Genomic DNA, 20,637 nt, shown 5'->3' with positions numbered 1-20,637 from the left:
GTGAACTGCATGCTAAAGATATCGCTCTACTGTCCACCATCCTTTCTTCGAGGATAGAGGGGAAGTTAAAGGATATTTGTATCTTTATACTGGTGCCACCTCCTAAAGGTGTACCCCTCCAGCACCAGGCACTCGTAGTCAAGCGACTGAAGCAGTTGTAGAACCAGTGGTCATTTGCGGCGTCCTGTGCTTATCTATCACTCCCATATTATCTGTTGCTCAGATCAGAGGTTCATAGAAAAATTCACATGTAATATAGCATTTTATTACTACTAGTGTTTAAATGAAACCTGTAATATGTACAAACTGAATACACACACACACACACACACACACACACACACACACAAGCTCTTCTTCAATAATTTCTCTTCAGGAGCAGAGCCACTCATGCTTCATTGGAGTCGTCATTCACGGCTTCCTGAGCGGCAGCGAAGGCGATCTGATCCAGGACAAACTGTGGGATTGGATGTGGGAACTCGGGAGCCACGGGCAGCTGGTCAGACTCAGGTTGGTAGCCATTCTCGTTGGCCACAAACTTGACGACGATGGGCGTACCATCAGGAGCGATGTATCTGTTGCAGGCACAAGAAGGCGTTACCAACAAATTTGTTCAGTGTATCTATTGCAGGCAATGAATTACCCTGCTTTTTTCATTTTAACTTGGCTTCGGGTTGCCATCTCTTCATCTTCAGAATTGATTTACAGCAACGGATTAACACTAGAATATGATGCTAGTCACGAAGAAGTGCCTTGAAAAGGAAACAGAGCAGTAGTATTGACTTGTTCTACAGTACACTACGCTACGTAAACAAACCGAAAAAAACAAAAGAACTAAGCTGGTGGTCAGTCGTGGACAATAGTTCGCCTAATAATTTATCTCTTATCGCTGTCCTCTCCTGCTTAATATGTATAAGCTGAGAAAGGCGTGGCACGTTTTCTCTGCCTATAAATTATTTTCCCTGACAGTGATGGGTCATGAAGGAAAATGAATGAAATGTCCTAAATGTGAAGCAGACTCCTTGGAACAGTAGGTGCACTTTTATTCCTGAGTGTTCATGACGATGACAAGGTTGGACGTTTTGGTGGGTGGGTGAGGGGACTTTTTCTACTCTTCGCTCCTTGTCTTAGACTCATAGAGTAGTTATCCAGGTAATAATATACCCTATCACAAACGACCTCGACGAAAACGCTAGATCTGCTGCTGTTTACTTTCATTTGTACTCACGAGTACTCTCCTGCTTGAATGACCGCTCCATTAAGACCTTCTGGAGAGCCGCCCTGAGAAAATCGTATCCCATTGCCAGTCTCCACCTCCACGTTGAACCTGCCGTCCTCGCCCTGTACACGGTCGTCCCTCAGGATGGGGATAGGGTTCTCCTCCTCCTCGCTCGATTCGTGGATTTGTGGGGAGCCCTGGATAAGCTGAGGGGCTACCAGGACAGCAAGGGCAATGATAGTCTGAGGAATACAGTAAAAAATTGGCTTATCCTCTACATTACGATGATGTATTATAATGAGTTTTATTTCATCTGATGGAACTGACCTACTCTCTTCGGTGAATGGTGCGGAACCTTTGATAAGCTAAGTAGCTACCAGGGCCACCATGAAAAGGAGAGTTTGGGGAGTACGATATAAAACTATATTGTCATCTCCGCTATAATGAGGTACTATAACGGGTTTGTTTTCATCTGATCGAACTGAGACATGCTTAAACGTTAGATGTTTAGTAATGGCTGTTTGAGCTGCCAGGGTGACCACAAGGACAGTCTGGGGAATGCTCCATTCACTTTAACATGGCATTCACTTTAACATGGCAGAAAACTGTTATCTCTCGATCTTGAACGCTGACTTCTAGCAGTGCACTTGTGTTAGATGTGATGCTTGTGATGAGAAAGTGCTATATAAAGAATGCACAGGCGTAGCATTGCTAAGTGAAGAAAAAATGTAAAAGGAACAACAAAATCTGGGACTAATTAAGGTGAAGGAACTTTACTGTAGTTTCTTCTTGCTACTGCCAAGCGATTTGTTCAAAATACGGGAGACTTTTCGAACTGGAGGGGTTAAATATATCCCTCATCATCATCATCTAGACCTCTTTTCGCATGTAAGAAGGGGATGAGGTAGAGTTTAGAGAGCAAGAAAAAAACTGACAGAAGGAGAAACGAACCAAAAGTGTGCTTAGGTGAATAAGCCACTCTCATGCACTTACTGTTCAAGCCCCTGGAGTCCTGATTCCACACCACAGGTACTCGTATAAACATCCACATTTGCTGTATGTGCTACATATTATCTATCAGCTAAGCCAGTCACCTATTAGTTGGGTATGGACTTCATTATATCCCTCACTACAAGGGTGTGCCCTCCTTATCTTAATAACATGGTTTAACAGAAGAAGAATTATACAAAAATGACGTCCATGGACATGTGAAGAGAGCCGAAGATGAATAGGGATATGAGTTTTGAAGGTTAGAGTTCCAAACGACGCGGGATAAGGTTTCATTTAAAGTGCTCAGAGTAAAAGAACTAACCAAAGATGATGCAACAGACTGAATAATCAGGTGTAAAAGGCTTACTCATCCTAGCATGGCGGAGACCTTAAGAACAAAAATATTAACTGTTTTCACACAGACTACTCACAAATTTCATATTGAAATTGAGGATATGTGCAGTAGGGAACTGATATCCCATCACTTTGCTCTCGGCCTTATATAGTACTTCCCTGGGGCAGTTTTCATAAAGGATCTCAACAAATTTCCACCAGAAATAAGTCTATAACATTTCATTACCATCAAGAATTTTTTTCCTTTGTCAAATGGTGCACTTTAATATTAACTCTGGTTTAGTTGTGAAGTGTTTGGCTCTTGTGTGATTAAAAATGAAAATCAAATTAAGCAATCTTATTCACAACTAAAGCTAAAGAACATTTATGAAAACAGCCTCTGCGGTTTCCTGTCCCCTGGCTCAACTGGACCCGAACCTGACCATCCTCGCCCCTGTCTTGATGGTCCTATCGATTACCTTTATTTTCACATTCACACATCAAGATTTCGCTCTGTTAGTGCTTATTTCCTGTAACATAGAGACAGTATAGGATAATGATACCGGTCTGCCTCTATTTTTACAGCACTTTATCAAAACAGGTACCATATTCTAGCGTAAATCTACTGTTACAACTCAGTATTCAGTATGAAGAGAACGCGGATTTAGGCAGGTTCAAGTTAAAAGAATTTAGTAGAATCACTTCTAAGCAAATCAGGTGAACTTTCCTCTTCACCAACTTGACGAGCAGGTGTAAGTGAGGACTAATACAGTTTAATGGAATCTAGATCAGTTAAAAGTTACAGCACCGGATAGTAAAGGGAAGTAATTCTTTTTCTTGACAGCTGCTACCAGAGCTGGCTTGACTGTATCGCAATGGAATCTCAGAAGTAAAAGACTTCAGTGGGAATATATGGGGCTCGCTAAAGAGTCCATGCCAACTGCTCTAATTATGCCCGCGTTCATTACTCCTGCGCTCGCCATCACCAAGTCAAAGGTGACTGCAGCAGCAGAAACTAAGATGCTGACATTTGTTGGTTAGCATTTCAGTGAAAAACAGCCACCGTAGACGTGGCCTAAAAATAAGGAACGTTGGAGCAACTTACCTACTCATTTTCTTCTCTCTACTAATGTGCTTCAATACGGTGATGTATCTGTATTTTATTCTTGTTACCTTCAGACGAGTTTATATAACATAGGAGAGACCTTTCAAACAAGACTGATTAGGTTCAGCCTACATTAATCCCTTTAGTTCAAGAGCCCTTTCCTAAACTGAAATACAGTACAATTGTTTGGAAGTAGTAGAAAGGGAGAGAAAATACTACATCGAATTGAAAGCGTAGGGGTAATAATGGTGTTTTGCACACAGAAGGAATTTTTTTTTTTTTTTTTTTTTTTTTTTTTTTTTTTCAAAGATTTCCTGCAACTTTATTGCAGGCCGGGCCATACATTAGCCCGGTCAGTGGGGTATGGGCTGGTTTAAAAAATAGTAAGTGGGGAGGACAGGACCTAGGGATTGCCTAGCACACACGTCCTGTCTCCTGGCTTTGTGGTGTGTGTGAGAAGGAATTCGTTCCGTCTGAACTTTATTGCATTAGTACTGAACTAACCTAAACCCTTTTGGCATGAAAATGTTACCGTTTATTGTTTGTTTGATCCATCAGTCAGATGACGCTTTTTTTTTTTTTTTTTTTTTTTTTTTTTTTTTTTTTTTTTTTTTTTTTTTTTTTTATAGGAAAAACTTCCCATGCTGAAGGGCTGAATGAAGGTTATATCTAGCTGATCAATTACACAAGGCTAGTCAAAGTTGAATACAGGCGTGTGACGGCAAATAGTTTTGTAAAAAGCGTGTTGGAGGGGTTACTCGCCAGATCAGACACTTTATTATACATGGATGTGAATGTGCGGAGCCTTATACGTCACTGCAGGACTGAAAGAGATCCTCTCTAAAAGTCCTGTCGTTGGCTCAGGAATGGAGCCTGAGACCTCTCGCCTGAGAGGCGAGTATATTTAGGTTTACACCACCACCACCTTTTTTACAGGCATGCACTCCTCCCCCCCCCCCAAACACATAAGCACACACAAATTATATATATATATATATATATATATATATATATATATATATATATATATATGTGTGTGTGTGTGTGGATGGCTGTAAGAGTGAGATATGCAGTTCCTAACCAACTCTGTTGAGAAATGCGAGTAACCTTTAGTAGTAGAGAGGAAATTAATTTTTTGCTCACATATGGCACGATAAGGTCAGCGACTGTCTCTCGGGATTAGTGTTGCGTGGAAAAGATGTCTGACATTATAATGGTGAGGGGTGGTGGTCAACTGGCTAGAGAGGTGACATGATGCATGAAAGGATATGAGTTCGATCCAGGGTTGTGACAGGGAACTCTGTTAAACCAGACTTTATTATTTTATTCAGTCCCGAATAGCTGCTTTCATTGCAACTGACCATTGGATGCACTGTGGTTCCTTTGATCTTTTTAACTAACAGATACGTCTGCAGCGTTAATGTGACTGCCGTTGATTCGTTATTCTCTGGTGGTGGTTATCAAGCAGCCATGCTAGATTAAAGTAAGGTACCTTTTACATTATTCCATAAAACTCTGATAATTTCTTCAACAAGAGGCAGATATATAGTAAATGTAGTAAAACAAATATATCTGAGAATGAAATCACTCAGACAAAGTGTACATATAAAATTCATTAAGATACAGACATGAGCAACTGATTCGACTTTTACACTGCACCTATCGCGTCTCCTGGTTCACTTCTCTGAAAATTTCCACTGAACTGATGCTAAGTAGCCTTAAGTAGAGAATAAACATTACTGAAGGAACGGAACCAAAACAGTCGGAGTAATTTAATCGATTAGAATTATGAACAGCCTATTACCTTAGATCTTCTAAATGCTATATACATCAGCATTTCCAAAGCATGGATATTGAACTCTTTGGTATAGACAAGTTTTGTATGTCTCATCCTTTATTTATTTATTTATTTATTTATTTATAATCAGGATGAAGATAAACTCAGCAATAAGTAAGGGTGTTTTATTGCACTTCGTACATGTTGATGGAAATAAATAATTCGTGTCACTGCATATGTTTCTTTCACTATCGGACCCTGAATCCTCTACTCTTCATCTCAATTTTCAGCGGCGGCGGCGTCTTGAGCAGCAGCAAATTCGATCTGATCCAAGACGAATTGTGGGATTTCGTGGGGGAACTCGGGAGCCACGGGCAGGTGGGCAGACTCAGGTTGGTACCCGTTCTCGTTGGCGACGAACTTCACGTGGACTGGGGTGCCATCAGGAGCAGTGTACCTATAGCAGTCAGTGAGAAAGGGAAACAGATATATGTACTGTACAGTACATAAATAAAGCGATGTGATATATAGGCTAATTTACATGATCAGTTTCAAAACATGATGGTGAAGCTTGGTGACGTTAAGACAAGTCGAAAACTAATCGTATGGACAGGCAAACCAAACCACCATCCTGCTCAAGCAGTATATTCAAAGGGTATAAAAGGCTATATAATTTGGCGTGATATACACACGCGCATGCATCAGCACCATGCTTCGAAACATATGATGTGAACCATTATCCTCACTGTTATCTTAATCCAGCTATCCATTGAAATATGTGTGGGAGGAATTCAGAATAACATAAAGAAAGCATAAAAACAGCATTGTCAACTGAGTGTTAAGTGAAATGGGCCATTTGTATATTTAGACATGGTTCTGCACCTATAGCCATATTCTCGTTGACTAAAGAGGCCTTCTAGTATTTTTTCCTTAGCGATCTATTTCGAATATTGAAATTTAGCATTCTCTTTCATGCTACTTATGTCGTTTTATTAACGACATAATTTGCATCAGGGACATTAATCCATCTATCTGTCGTCAGATGCCTTAACCCCTAAGGGGTGGCCACAAACGAATCGCCTCCAGTATACCCTGACCTCTGTCTTGAGGCTACTTTCTCTCCAGATTACACCTTCCTCTTTCATATATACTTCCAGCCCATCCCTTCATCTCAGCTTCGATCTCCCTCTCCACCTCACTCATATACACTCACTTAGTCAGTATCTTATTCCTTGAATAACATACAAAAGGATATTGATGAGTAATGTGCACAATAAATCACTAAAGAAGTTTTGCCAAATATCCCATAGTCACTTAAAATTTGACATTCAGAGTGCTCAGTTATATGATAGTGTCGGAGCATGCTTTCGAACCAATGCAGCGATGCCGCGCTCGGGCAGTGATCATATAGGCAGCCAGCACTGCAATCTGTACGATCACTTCCCAATCGCAGCATCGTTATCATGATTTGAAACATGCTCCAACACTGATTGTGTAAACGAGCCATTAGAAGGATTATTGTCCAACTCACGAGAACTCTCCAGCCATGATGATAGCGCCCTCTGGTCCTTCTGGAGAGCCGCCCTGAGATAAGATGATACCGTTACCAGTCTCCACGTCTAGGTTGAACCTCCCGTCCTCTTCATGGACGCGATCGTCCCTCAGAATAGGGATCACGTCTTCTTCATCGGAGTCCAGTTTAGCGGGGGCGCCGTAACAGAAGTAAGGGGCTGCCACCAACACCGACAACAGCAACATAACCTACAGTATACAAAGTAGTAGTAGTAGTAGCAGCAGCAGCAGCAGCAGCAGTAGTTGTAATAGTAGTAGCTGTAGTAGTAAAAGTAATAGTAATAGTGTCATTGTTGTAGTAGCAGTAGCAGCAACTCCAGGTAAATTTGGATGTAACCTCAGTGGAATGTAAACTGAGGTTGCCCCTCTTCTGCAACCCACCTTATGGGGGACAAGGAAAAGCTTAGGGACTTTTGCATAATCGGACAGATCCAGTGCCCTGTTATATCAGTGCAACCACGTGAAGGTGACTCTCTCCAACAACACAGCCAATGTATCATAAAAGATTGGCACATCCATGGAATGCATAGAGAAAGCTAGAGGACTTTGTCAGGCAGTGAATTTATGATGAGTGACGATTATAAAATATGAAAGGAACGCCCATCGCTACCACCACCACCAGCATTACTTCTAATAGACAATGTAGGCTCATATAAAATATTTGCTAAGTCACGAGATCCATGGAGAGAGTTGGGGGAAGCCTTTGTTAACAGTGAACTTGTATTGGCTGAAGAGGTACCCAGCACAACCATCAGCAATATCATTCAACACCAAGTATGATGATCGATCGTAGCTGTGATGATCATGCAGACTTTGCAAATAATTAATCACAAAAAATATGCTTCAGAATTTTTCGCCTTTTTTCTGAAAATGTCTGTCAACCAGCAAAATTTGTTCATTTCGAAGAAAACTGAACAAAAGAGAAGCCATATTCAAGATCCTTTCATTTCGAAATGTCTCGGCACATTGCGTTCCAAGACTGATGGTCATAGGTAGAATGAAAGTCTGAAGACGACATTTCCAGCGTTGGCAGGCTTCATGCATGAAAGACTGAGAGTAAGTATTACAGACCCCTGGCAATATATCTCTAAACAAACATTAACACTCCCAGGCTCCTCTACTCACTCTCAGCTAATTAAACTGTCTGGTAATAGCCTGAGTCTATTACTAAAATTATCCAGACCACGAGAATGGTGATAGTTTTAACATTCTCAGGCCCCTCTGATCATTTTCATATGATTTTATTAATGAGACTTTAACTAAAATGGAATACAAGAGTTATCCCGATCATCGAGGGGTTAATGGCAACTTAGTTTTACGTTACCCGCAACATATTGTGCCATTATTTTGAGCGTCAGTCCGCTCAGAGTAGAGTAAGGATTTCAATTTAGTTTTAGAGACACGAAACATATCAGTAGGGTTTAAATCAATTTCATCACAGTTCTGGAATATTTAAATTTCTTTCAGAAAATAAGAAACTCCAGAATCGTGTCAGAACTGGTCTAAACTTTCCTGATATATCTCTCTCAAATTAAAGTCCCTACACAGTTTTTGGCGAATCTTTTAATGTTCACTTAATACTACGAGATGCTGGAGAGGGACCTGATGGCACCGATATAACCGGTCGGTGGAGCTGCCCTGTTATACCGTACACATGTCCCTCAGTCCCCTCTCTAACCCCTGAAAGGAGGACGGTGGACTGCAAGAAAAGGCAACTTCAGCTTGCAATGTAACAGGTTCACGTCCAGATGAGTCTGGGGTTGCAACTACCCACTGCTTATTGCTAGGAGTACTCACAGTCTTCATTTTGGACAGTGGTCAGGGTAACTGATGGTGAAGCAGAATCTTTGGACCCTTATATAGTCCCTGTCCCCTGCCCTACACGACCTTGGAGTCTCCCCATAGCCTTTCTCATCAGGGATCATATCCATAAACTCTCTTAAGCTTCAGTAGTGTATAAGACTGCTTGTGCATACCTTATTCTTCATTCATACGGCTACAAACACTTCGCAGGCAAACTAAGATTAAGAACAGAGTTTAGAAAAATGAAGGGAATATCGATCTGTAATTATAATAAACTCTTATGGAGGTTTATGGTATCACAAAAACCTGTTACGATTTTTTTTTTATAAATACGACGCCTGACCTACACTTTCTATAGGGCAGCTGCATCCATTAGCACTATCATCATCATCATCATCTGTACCAGCCAGATTCCCCTTGTTGTATAAAATAACTGTTCTAAAGAAAATCAGTTATGTCATCATTTTACTCATAATTTTCATACGACATTTTAATTTACTTTAATACCTTCAGACCGATGACATCTTTTGTCTTAAAATTCCTGTTTTCTTCGATGATTTGATTTAGTTTAATAGAACATATAAAAGGGGGATAATGAAGGCTATGTTCAACATCCTCCAGTATGAAAAGTCTCTCCTGGTCTGAATAAAAATGTTTGGAGGTAGCAGGGTTCACCGACTGGCCCAGTTCCGTCAGATAAAATATTCTGCCTATAGTTAACCCACAAATGCTGTATCTTCTCAGTATATATCATTTCCATATGTGGGAACAATTCCTTCCAGTAACATAATACTTCTTTACTGGCTTTGGAATCCAACACCTTGAGATGCTATCATTCTTATCCTATGTAAACACAGCGTTCATTCGGTCATAGACGCCTGGTGGCCTTGAATAGCTTTGATCCGCAGCAGGTGACTGGAGGTTTTTACGATCAAGCAATGCAATCAGGGGATGTAGGCTGGCAATCTATCCATAAATGCACTGGACCACGGTAGCCTAGCTCAAAGTGTTACAACCTGATGGAAGTAATAAGGACTGGCTGTTTTTTTACCTTTCTGTCCTCTTAACGACCATATCCCACGAAGCCGTCAGATAACACAGACAGCCTTACCTTTCTATATAGGGTGTCCCAGGAAATGTATGAGAAATTCCAGGCTATTCTTGGACTGATAAGAAAAAATGATATATCAGCATGGGCTAAATTAGTATATAACTGTTACGGAACTACAGTTCTCGATGACCTTAAGGGAAAAGTACATGGGATATTATATTTGCCCATAACCCAATGGTTGAAAATTGGACCCCTCTTGATATACCATTTATTACTCTAAATTAGACCAAGAAAAACCTCCTGAAGTTTCTTACACATTTCGTGGAACTAATTGTAAAGTAAACATAGCCAATTCTGGACAATGGCCTGTGCTGTAGCGGTGCAAAGATTAGCAATTGGTCCCCCTTAACTTGGCGGTGATTCTCGCCCTTTGAGAATTTCCCAATTACTTAGTAGCGGAAAAAAAAATATTACGGCTCTATGTCCTTCTTCGTAACTATCACCATAATCAGTTATTAATCTCTTGTTACAGCTCATCATTCAAGATGGAGAGATGGTAATCTGGGGCCAAGTAAATGAGGACGGAGTACAGTCATCTAACGCAACAGTGAACCTGCCATTCCAAACCTTTATGTATGCAACTAATCAATTCTGGAGATATCTTCAACAGTCTATTTCTCATCCTGTATATGATCACCATTACTTTAAGTGATTATTTACAGTAACCGGCATGCCTGCTGACTTCTAGGAAAGAACGATCTTGACAATGGTTCTAATAATATATTTGGAAGTGGCAATCTTTGGCGACTTCTTGCCGTTGTTTCTTTATTTTTTCATTAAAAAATGCTTCCTTCGGAATTTAATGGACTCGGCCTTGAAGCTACTGAGTGTATTATCAAGGCTGAGAGTGCAAGACACCAATTTTTAACGTTTTTATTGACTTACATGATGGAAAATAAATGTCGCCTCTACCTCTTTGCTTTTTGCGTTATGTAAAATCAGGGATGAAAGTTCACATTATTGTATATTTTCATCTCTTACTTATTTATAAGCTGAAAGAGGCTTGGTATGTTCTTCTGCCAATATAGATTTCTCTGTTATATGATGCGTCGGAGTGGAAAGTGATGCACACGCCCTACGTGTGACGTAGACACAGTGGAAGAGAATGTTAACTTATGTTCCTGATTGTACAATGGTAATGGCAGTATTTGTTGCCCCAGATTCATTTGAAACGTGAGTCCAGTTGACAGCAGCCTGAAGCTGTCTATCTTCGGAAGATCATCATCCTCCTTTGTGGTGGTAGGGAGCGAGGTGAGGGGTGTTTGTATAACCAGGTAGAAGAGCCGATCGATTATATTGGTGCCACTGCGTGAAAGGGTTCCTCTCTTGCACTGTGCAGTGGAAAGCAATCCAATCACTGCCTATCTTCACAGGTGTTTTTAAATTTTGTTAACAAGGCTCCGAGTCTCCTTGGGAGCTAGTTGTTTGTCTGATAAGGAGGAAGATTGGAGACCAGTTTTTATTCGGCGTAGGTTTTTGTGTCACCGATCTTGACCGAGATGTCGCCAGTGGAAGACATCTCATTTGTTTATTCACGCGTCCTATTCGACAGTCCGTTCCCAGAAACCCAGTAATGTTCTTGTTATAAAGCATTTCCAATGTCATCATTTCGATTTTGGTATTCACTGTCCATTTTGAATGAATGATAGGACTATCTGATTCAGGCCTCGTTTTGTCGATATTAGCGAAGGTGTTTTATGAAATAGCACTGGGTTTTGTGGAAGTTTAGCTAATTCAGTTTTAGCAATTTCAGATTATCAAACGCTCCCTTTCCCACTCTAGGATTGAACTCATGTCCTTTTAGACAGAAGATCACTTCCCTAAATATTTGACCACTACAGTCACCTCCCATTTGCTCCTTGGCGTGCATATTTTATCACTGAGTAGATGTTCATTTAGAATTTTGAGATGTATGCACTTTATTGAACCCTCTCAGGCTATTATGACTCACTGTCAGCTAAATGTAATCGTCAGGTATAGGTTGAAATACAGCACCAGAGTTGTTCCGACCATGAGAGAGTTATGAAAACCAATATTAACAAGAGGAGGCTTCTATGGCTCCCCGTTGGCCACAACAAGTCTTCTGGAGTCTTTATGGTATCATATCATTTCGACAGGTATATTCTGCAGTTGAATATAATGGTTTGTAAAGAGCAAAAATAAGATACTGAAAAACGTCATTAGGCAGAAAGTTACACACACACACACACACACACACACACACACACACACACACACACACACACACACACACACACACATGAGCGCGCGCATGAAGAAGTGTTACGAAATCCCCAAAGTCACTTAGAATTCGACCCTTTAACAGACGAGAAAACGACCCGCTGTGCTTGAGAAATGCTTGGATGATCTTCTATACTCGAACACTTACCAGGTTTGCTCTTATCCGTGACCATCTGTCGAGTCTTGCTAAGCGGTTGGAGAAGTAAGACTGTATGGTAAGTGGCATAGGGAGCTTAGTAATACTTTTCTTTTCGATTTATCAGTTGTATTCAGATTAATTTTCTGCTTTATCTGTGTTTTTCTAGTATCAGCAAAGTTAGCTGCAGTGACGTCTATCTAGCTATTTATCCATAGCCAGACGCCTTAATTCCGAAAGGGTAGCCACAAACGGATAGCTCCCACTTTATTCTGTCCTTTGCCATCAAGCTGATCTCTCTCTCTCTCTCTCTCTCTCTCTCTCTCTCTCTCTCTCTCTCTCTCTCTCTCTCTCTCTCTTCAAAACACTTTTCCTCATCTCTCCATCTCATCCTCAGTGTTCCTCTTCCCCCCTCCACATCACTCACATACACAAACCTAGTCAGTCTCTCAACCTTCTTTCTCTCCATATGGCCGGTAAAGTACAAGAGGGGGAAAAAAAAGATGCAATAAGTAGAATAAATCACTGAGGAAGAGGGGTTACAAAATTTCCAGACCCACTAAGAAAACGACCAGATTTCAGTCCCAGGCTGAAGCACAGAAAATTTTGATTATTGGAAGCAGACGAATGAACTTCCACAAAACCCACGAACATGTCATAAAAACATCCCTCGCTAATAACACTACACAAGACCTGAATGAGAACGGCCTGAAAAGTGAGAAGCGAGGAGAGTGAAAATTATTCCAGAGTGGTGACATGTGAAGGCATGTACCACGTAGGAAGATTGTTAGGCCTCAGGTAACGGACTGCGAAGCTTATAATAATTGTCGGTCACGAAAAATATAAACTGTAATGATGGCTTGAGTAAGTGAAGAGACTGAAGTATGAAATGCAAACGCAGAAAGTATATTAGGCATTATAACATCACAGTGTCATAATTCATCTTGATTACCCCGATTCTCCTCTCAAACTAAGATGGAGTTAGGCAGGATTCAGAAACAAGGAAAGAGAAAGTACAAATTAATGTGGGAGACCGAAAACAGCATTGCCAGAGAAATGAGCCACATGATCATTTACATGCTGCCTTCACGTAGAACTTAGCAAAGCTACACCAAACCACACCACACTACACACCATATCACCCTCTCAGACGACGCCCGACAAAATCACCCTTCCACACCACACCACATCAAGGGCATTAACCAAAGAGCCCTGAAGCTCCCTCGTCTAGTAGTTTTGTACTTGTTCTCTGTGGACTTAGTTCATATATACCTGTCAGACAAAGCCAGACACCGAGTAAATACAGGAGAAAAGGGGTAGTAACGACAACTTGTAATTTATAGTTGTACAAAAGAACATAAACTCTGGAAACCTGTGGCTTGTCGGACAGTAACATTTGCATATGTGCAAGTCTAGAATGAGAACATTGGCGATATCAGTGAATATATGACACGTGATAAACCAGCCAGTTTATATATATGCCTGTTTGGCTTGCAGACGGTGGACAGGGGAAAATAGAAAGCTTAAGTGATTCTCCTTGTCGTTTTCTTGGCAGTCAGGATTAGGTCTCAGATATAGGAGGCTTATTATACACAGGCACAGATTGGAACATTTGACCAACAGCTTTTGACTTTGTAGAGGGACCTAGGTTGTTCCTGTTTCCTGTGTACAGCTGGAGCTGACCACATACAGCTCTTCTAAACAGGGTGGAGCAAAAGATTTTTCCTCTCTCTCTCTCTCTCTCTCTCTCTCTCTCTTTGTCGCATTGTTGCACCTTCATCCCTTTACCATCTCCGTATTAATGGTCACTGTTCTTCTAAACTGTTTACTTACATCCGTTTTATATTACTGAGGGCACTTAGCATCTATCTAGCAACACACACTCATCGTTTCGTCCAACTCTCTAATGCAGGATTTAACCTATGCTTTCAGTCATTCATGTATCATCAGATGAACTCTGGCATTGTCTTTCCAAGTCTGTATTCCCTCTGTCCCTGACCTCCAGCTTTCACTCTGTCCAAACATCCCCAAATGAATGGGCCTTGAATTTGGCTCTTCAGTTCAGTCTTTCCAGACGAGACCAACTTTTTCTTCAGGCTTCCAGCCTTTGCATCTCTTTTCTTTGCGTTACACACACACACACACACACACACACACACACACACACACACACACACACACACACACACACACACACACACACACACACACATACACACACTTATTCGAGGGTCTGGATTCTCAATTTCACAATGTGTGCAGTGGAGAAGAGCTGTGTACACCAACAGACGTGGTGGTCGTGGTGGTCTGCGCAAACTGTTAGCAGTCCATCTCTCATGTCCACTTTTCTTTGTTATGCTCAGTGCCAGATTTAGGGGGAAGGCACCTTGCCACACCCGCACATCAAACAAAAAAAATCATCAGGAACAAGAACAGAAACAACCATAATAAAAATAATAATAATAATAATAATAATAATAGTAGTAGTAGTAGTAGTAGTTGTAGTAGTAGTAGTAGTAGTAGCAGTAGTAGTAGTTGTAAGAACAATATAATAATATGACTAACAGGAATAGTTGTTTCTTCATTTATTCATGACCTTTTAGAATTTTACCATAAAATCTGATGTAGGGTATGTCTACTTTCTGTCTCCCCCCTTCCATTTTTCCCAAGATCCGGCTCTAGTACTTGGGCACAAAACCACGATAAAAAGCGGATATAGGCTGAGCTGCTCGTCAGAAATCAGATGGAAATCCACCCACGTAGAATGGCTAGTGTCGAAGCGCATACCCGGTATCTAAGATTGTTCAAATCACACTCCACAGCTGGATTGATAGTTAGCATATTCATTTTCCATAGAAGAACCATTGTAATTACTCAGGCTACCACAAGATAAGTCTGCTCAGCTGAGAGAAATTCTAATAGCAAAAAGGTAGAAATGCTTCTCGATAAACATCTGGAACACTCAAATTTTCCTCACGTCAATACGACAGTCTATATATAGCCTGAGTAAAATGCCTAATAGCATCCATGGCAATGAAAGCGTTAACACTTTCAGGTTTTTATCACTCTCAGAAGGAAAAAATAATCTAATGATTTCATGAAGAAAAGACTATCGTTGTCCCAATCATATGTCAAATTTGCTCGGGTATACGAACCCCCAAATTGTCTAACGTTTCCCAATCTCACCGGGAGCAAAACGAGAAAGGATTCAAGCAAAGCCTTCATAACCCACTGAATATGCTTCTTGGACAGAATGAAATCGCCTGGAAGCCAGAAGAATACACTTAATATCTTGAATACTCATAGGGTTTCTGAAGCTGAAAAAAACAGCCTGGCATCTACAAGAATAAACACTAATACGTAACATTAGTAAGGAAGTTAACCATCTGACATACTAGGAGTTCTTTCGACTTAAAGAATGTAGAGCCATAGTGCCGTCTTATTCTGCCGCTTAGCAACCTGGAATAAAAGGCAAAGGATAAAAATCTTGGGCAAATGACCCCGTCTGCCCATTTTCGAACTCATCCAAGACTTTGGCCATATCTTGATACGTTGAAGGTTTCATGTTGATAGCTCAAGCCGTTCATGAGATATAATGGGAACAATTACACACACACACACACACACACACACACACACACACACACACACACACACACACACACACACACACACACACACACACACACACACACACACACACTCACACACAGCCGCACGGAGGTGGTCAAAAACAGTTTCGCTCCGCCTTAGTAAAGGCGGGCGATATTTAAGGAGGGGAGGAGTGTAAGTTTGTTTACACAGGAAGAACAAGAGTCGTGGTATGATGCTAAACTCTCCTTTCCGTGTGCTTTCTTAGAAAACAAATTTTAGTTACGACTAGGAATCGATCATTGGCGTGCCCCCCCCCCCCTTTTTTTCTTTTATTAACCTCCCGGCTACTATATCTCGGCTCAGATGCTTTGCTTGTTCATCTTGCAAAACAAACAACAATGACGGCACGGACGAGATATACTGCTTGTCCTACGGTACGAGCAGTTCCCTGCCATAAATAAGAACTTTACTTGCAGGAAGAACAAGAAACATGCATGTGAAGTTTTCACACTTGTCTATGTCCATCTTGAAAAGAAAAGCTCTTGCTGAATAATATTTACTTTTGCCGGATGAACAGGGACAATAGGAAGAATCATTGCTCCTTTCCTTGTCCATCCGGCAAAAAAGAATTATAGATGCGACTGGGTTTGATCGTAAATTTGCTTGTGAATCGAGATCAGGATCTTTCCCTTTCTTCGATTCCCTCTTCACGACATCAACGCCCGTATTCTTGAAGGATCTTAATAACAGTAACAGTAACAAGAACAACAACAACAACAACAACAACAACAACAACAACAACAACAACAATAATAATAATAATAATGACCTCTCTACTTCTTCGCACCAAGAGGTGTGGTAAGGTAGGGTCCAGAAATCAACGAACAAAATGACAGTGGAAAAACTAATCAACAGTATGCTCGGTGAAATGAGCCACATATTCATTCTCCATTCATTTCCCTCAATTCCTGGCTACCTCACAGGTACACCTTTCCAGGAGAATGCGCTTAATAATTTCCCAGCAAACAGTCTTAATGATGATGATCATGATGATGATGATAATAATAATAATAATAATAATAATAATAATAATTTCAAAAGTGTCTTTTTTTTTCTAAAGAATTCACTAGCTGTCAAAATATCCAAATAACATCCTATCAATTCTTAAGTAGTATTTCGTCAGAACAGTAGCTCCTACTGAACCAGTTTTTAAGATAAGAAAGTGTCAGTTATTGTCTTAAATAATTTTTTGTCTTTGGAGTCTTCCCAGTAACGTTCACTCTAGTTTGTCTTTTGTTTCGTAACTTTCCTTTCTTAAAGTAAAAGCATAATTAAGTGACATAAGTGACGTATTTTTACACTTGTTACCATCAGCCCATTTTTACTTGAGTTTGGAATGGTCTCTACTGTGTAGGTCATATCTCACCCCTTCAGTCTGAAAAGACCTTCCTAAATTAAACAAAATCGTCTGGAAAGAGTATGAATGAGCTGAAATATGTCACCGGAGTACAGTGGTTTCATTCAAGAAGTTCTGAGAATACGGCCCCGGGTCATTGTCCCTCTGTCCGATAATGGTGTAGCCTCCCACCCAAATTTAGCAGCCACTGTGTCCCTTCTTTCTCACCTCATCGCTCAGTGTTCATGTCAAAATGTTTTGGTCAGCACCAGGACTGAACACAAAGGGCGCAAACACTGGCATTTTTCTTTTTCACGAATTATGCGTTTCTGGATACTGTCCCACCCCATTTTTTCCATAGGAAAGACGCTCAAGTTAGTGGTCAGTGATGATGATGATGAAGATGATGCATCACTGTAACTGGAAAGCCGCAGATACTATCTAGAAATGCAGGAAAAAACATACCATGTGAAACAGAGTAAAGTTACCATTAATATGAATTTGAACTGCGATATTAAAATTGTAGAAACTGTCTGGAAATCAAGAAAAAACTAAAATAAATATTACATGAAGGAAAATGAACTTACTGCAAATGTTAATTTGAACTATATTAAAATTGTAGAAACTGTCTAGAACTCCAGAATAAAAAAATCACTTGCAGGAAACTGAACTTACTGTTAAGATAATCTGAACTGCTATATTAAAAACAATACCGTGCTTCTGGAACAAAAGTATTTTTGCATGGGTATCAGTTTACAAGCAGAGATAATTCATCCATCCAGCACAGACGGCTTCAGTGGATACCAGCATTTTCAGATGGAGAGGAGAAACATGCCAGTAACAGGTAACATCCACCATCATACGTAACATCGGACCGGGTCACAGTGAGCATATGGTGTTCGGGTTTCCACTGATCATGTTCTTGTTATGGTCCCAGGCTTCTGTGGACATAAACCCAGTGGACTGCAGCCTGAAGCTGTCCATGCCTTGCAGTCCATCATCCTCTATTCTGGTGACAGGGAAGTAGTTCAAGGGTTGGTTATTTAACCGAGCAGGGGAACCGTCCGGCTATATCGTCGCCATCACGTGAAGACATCCCTCTCCAACACCTCCCACGAATCACATTTGTAGTACGGCAAATTTCACTAGTGTCCACCTCTAGTCCTTCTCAAATACCTGCCAGACTATAACCCATTATCAAAAAAGAAAAAAAAAATCATCCCAAATTCCCCTTTGCAACTTTTTATCCTCTTTGCAACTCAGTCTGGATTTTTCATCTCGACAGTTTTATAATTAAAGCTTAACAAAGTAATATTAATTTCACCAAGCGGCAAAATTAAAAAAAAAAAAAAAAACAGTACAGGCATGTAATGTTTTCTAAGGAATGAGCACATTTAAATGTATATAAATAATTGTGTGTTTATAAATGATTTGATAAGTGTAGCAGCGTTGCACATGTCTAACATGGGCGGGAACTCTCTGACATGTTCAAGCCGTGTTTTACGGGTTCCGAAAGGCAGGTCATTCACAGGACTGAGTAAGATCGGTTTCAGACACCGGATTCCTGTCCACACCCACTGCTTCACATACGGGTGTGGTGTGAAAGGATTTTGAGTGCAAGGGCTGTATACGTCATCGACAGGGTTCAAATAAGTGAGATTATAATCATGAAAGGATGTACTGCTGCACTCTTTTCAGTGGCCGCCGTCGAGTGGAACTGAACTCAGTGAGGAGAACTGACAGATACACAGTACACGCCGCAGGCCCTACCACTGGAGACCCGGGCTCCTTGAGTGAGAGCGGGAGCTACAGTATACCTAACATCCTTGCCCCGTCCCTGCCACTTCAAGTCACTGACCTAGCAGTCACGCCCCCCCCCCTTTCTCTCTCTCTTTCTCTCTCTCGACCCTTATCACGGCCACGGGAGAGTATAGAAGACGAAACTGGGGTAGCGACCTCGACGTACAATGTGTGGGCGGACAGGTATTTATACTTTGTGGAGAAATCATAAGATGATTAAATGGGGAGAGAAAATTGTGAATATTATGTTTTTTAAATACTTATGGAATAGAACTGATGACATCAGTCGTGAAAAAAAAAAAAATGCTATCTACTACTCTCAGCATCTTCAACTTGTGTTCTAGTGATAGTATGAATACAAAATTATGCAGTCTGTACAACAGTCTCCCTCTGTGAAGACATTCATGAAACAACTCAAAGCTTTCCTCTTACTGAAAACTTATGACGTTGATGATGGTGCTGTGATGGAGCCTTGGGAGTTTGATAATTGCCACAGTTCTGATGCAATAATACTGATGAAGTGATAGTCATGTTATTTCGATGTTTGTCGCTCTAGTGAATTCTTTTGGGAAACTGGCGCTTATGAAAACCAAAAGATAACCCATCATTATTATTATTGTTATTGTTATTATTATTATTATTATTATTATTATTATTATTATTATTATTATTATTATTATTACTATTATTATCATGGTGGGGGCGCTGGCCATCCACTCACTCGATGTAGTGCTGCTCTCGGGCGACTGCCCTTTCCTCTCTTCCTTCCTTCTTTCCTTCCGTCATCTTCTGTCTTTCTTTCCTTCATTCTTTCCTCTTTCTTTCCTTCATTCTTTCCTCTTCCTTATGCCTGGGGGTGACCCTACACTCCTTTTTTTGTCTTTTTTCCTTTCATTCTTCCCTCTTCCTTCTGCCTATGGGTGACTCTACACTGAGTGGCAAGCCAAATGGTTTCCTGTACACCAGGAAACCATTTACAACGCTGGATGGTAACCATATAACCAAATTATGGCGCCTGGTGGTTTAGTGGGTAATTAAGGCGCTCCAATTGGATTGAGCCTGTGCAGGTTATATCCAAAGGGTGGTTGGGGTTTATTGTTCATGTAACGCCATTCAGGGATGAGTAAGGCTGGTCACTTTCATCTTATATGTCAGGACCAACTTGCCTAGCCTCGGGCTCCCACGCTCCTCATGGGGCAGCACAGGATTAGATGATGGATGGATGGATTATTATTATTATTATTATTATTGTTATTATTATTACTATTATTATTGCTTTCATTATCATTATCATTTTTATTATTATTATTATTATTATTATTATTATTATTATTATTATCATTATCATTATCATTAATGTGTTCGTACCATCATGAACGATTTCTCTTTCTCGATAAATGTTTTCCCAGTCTCAGGCTCTCCCCAGCGATCGTGAGGTCGTGGAACAAAGGTGCAGGGGTCTTGTCTTGTGTACCCGCCCTCGCTGTCAAAGGCCATGCCAAGAATGCGACCCGAAACCTGCTTCCAGCTCGCGACCTTCTCAAGTTAAATCTTTACTTT

At 40.7% G+C, this 20,637-nt stretch overlaps 1 protein-coding gene across 1 annotated transcript; it reads right to left on the bottom strand.

The window, feature by feature from the left end:
- Window positions 1–5,703: 5,703 nt before the first annotated feature.
- On the bottom strand, window positions 5,704–7,182 carry LOC145412587 (cuticle protein AM1159-like). The gene is made up of 2 exons (XM_080282494.1): window positions 6,956–7,182; window positions 5,704–5,881 (listed from the first exon to the last, which is right to left on the bottom strand). Exons 1-2 carry the CDS (start codon window positions 7,180–7,182, stop codon window positions 5,704–5,706), a joined length of 405 nt encoding a protein of 134 aa, XP_080138620.1.
- Between the last annotated feature and the right edge of the window lie 13,455 nt (window positions 7,183–20,637).

The sequence above is a fragment of the Coenobita brevimanus genome, chromosome 93 (assembly GCF_032717465.1).
Source record: "Coenobita brevimanus isolate Jiangsu-jjx chromosome 93, ASM3271746v2, whole genome shotgun sequence".
Classification (NCBI taxonomy): Eukaryota; Metazoa; Arthropoda; class Malacostraca; order Decapoda; family Coenobitidae; genus Coenobita; species Coenobita brevimanus.
The sequence above is the reverse complement of the archived record's forward strand: the minus strand, read 5'-3'. Positions and strand labels throughout refer to the sequence as shown.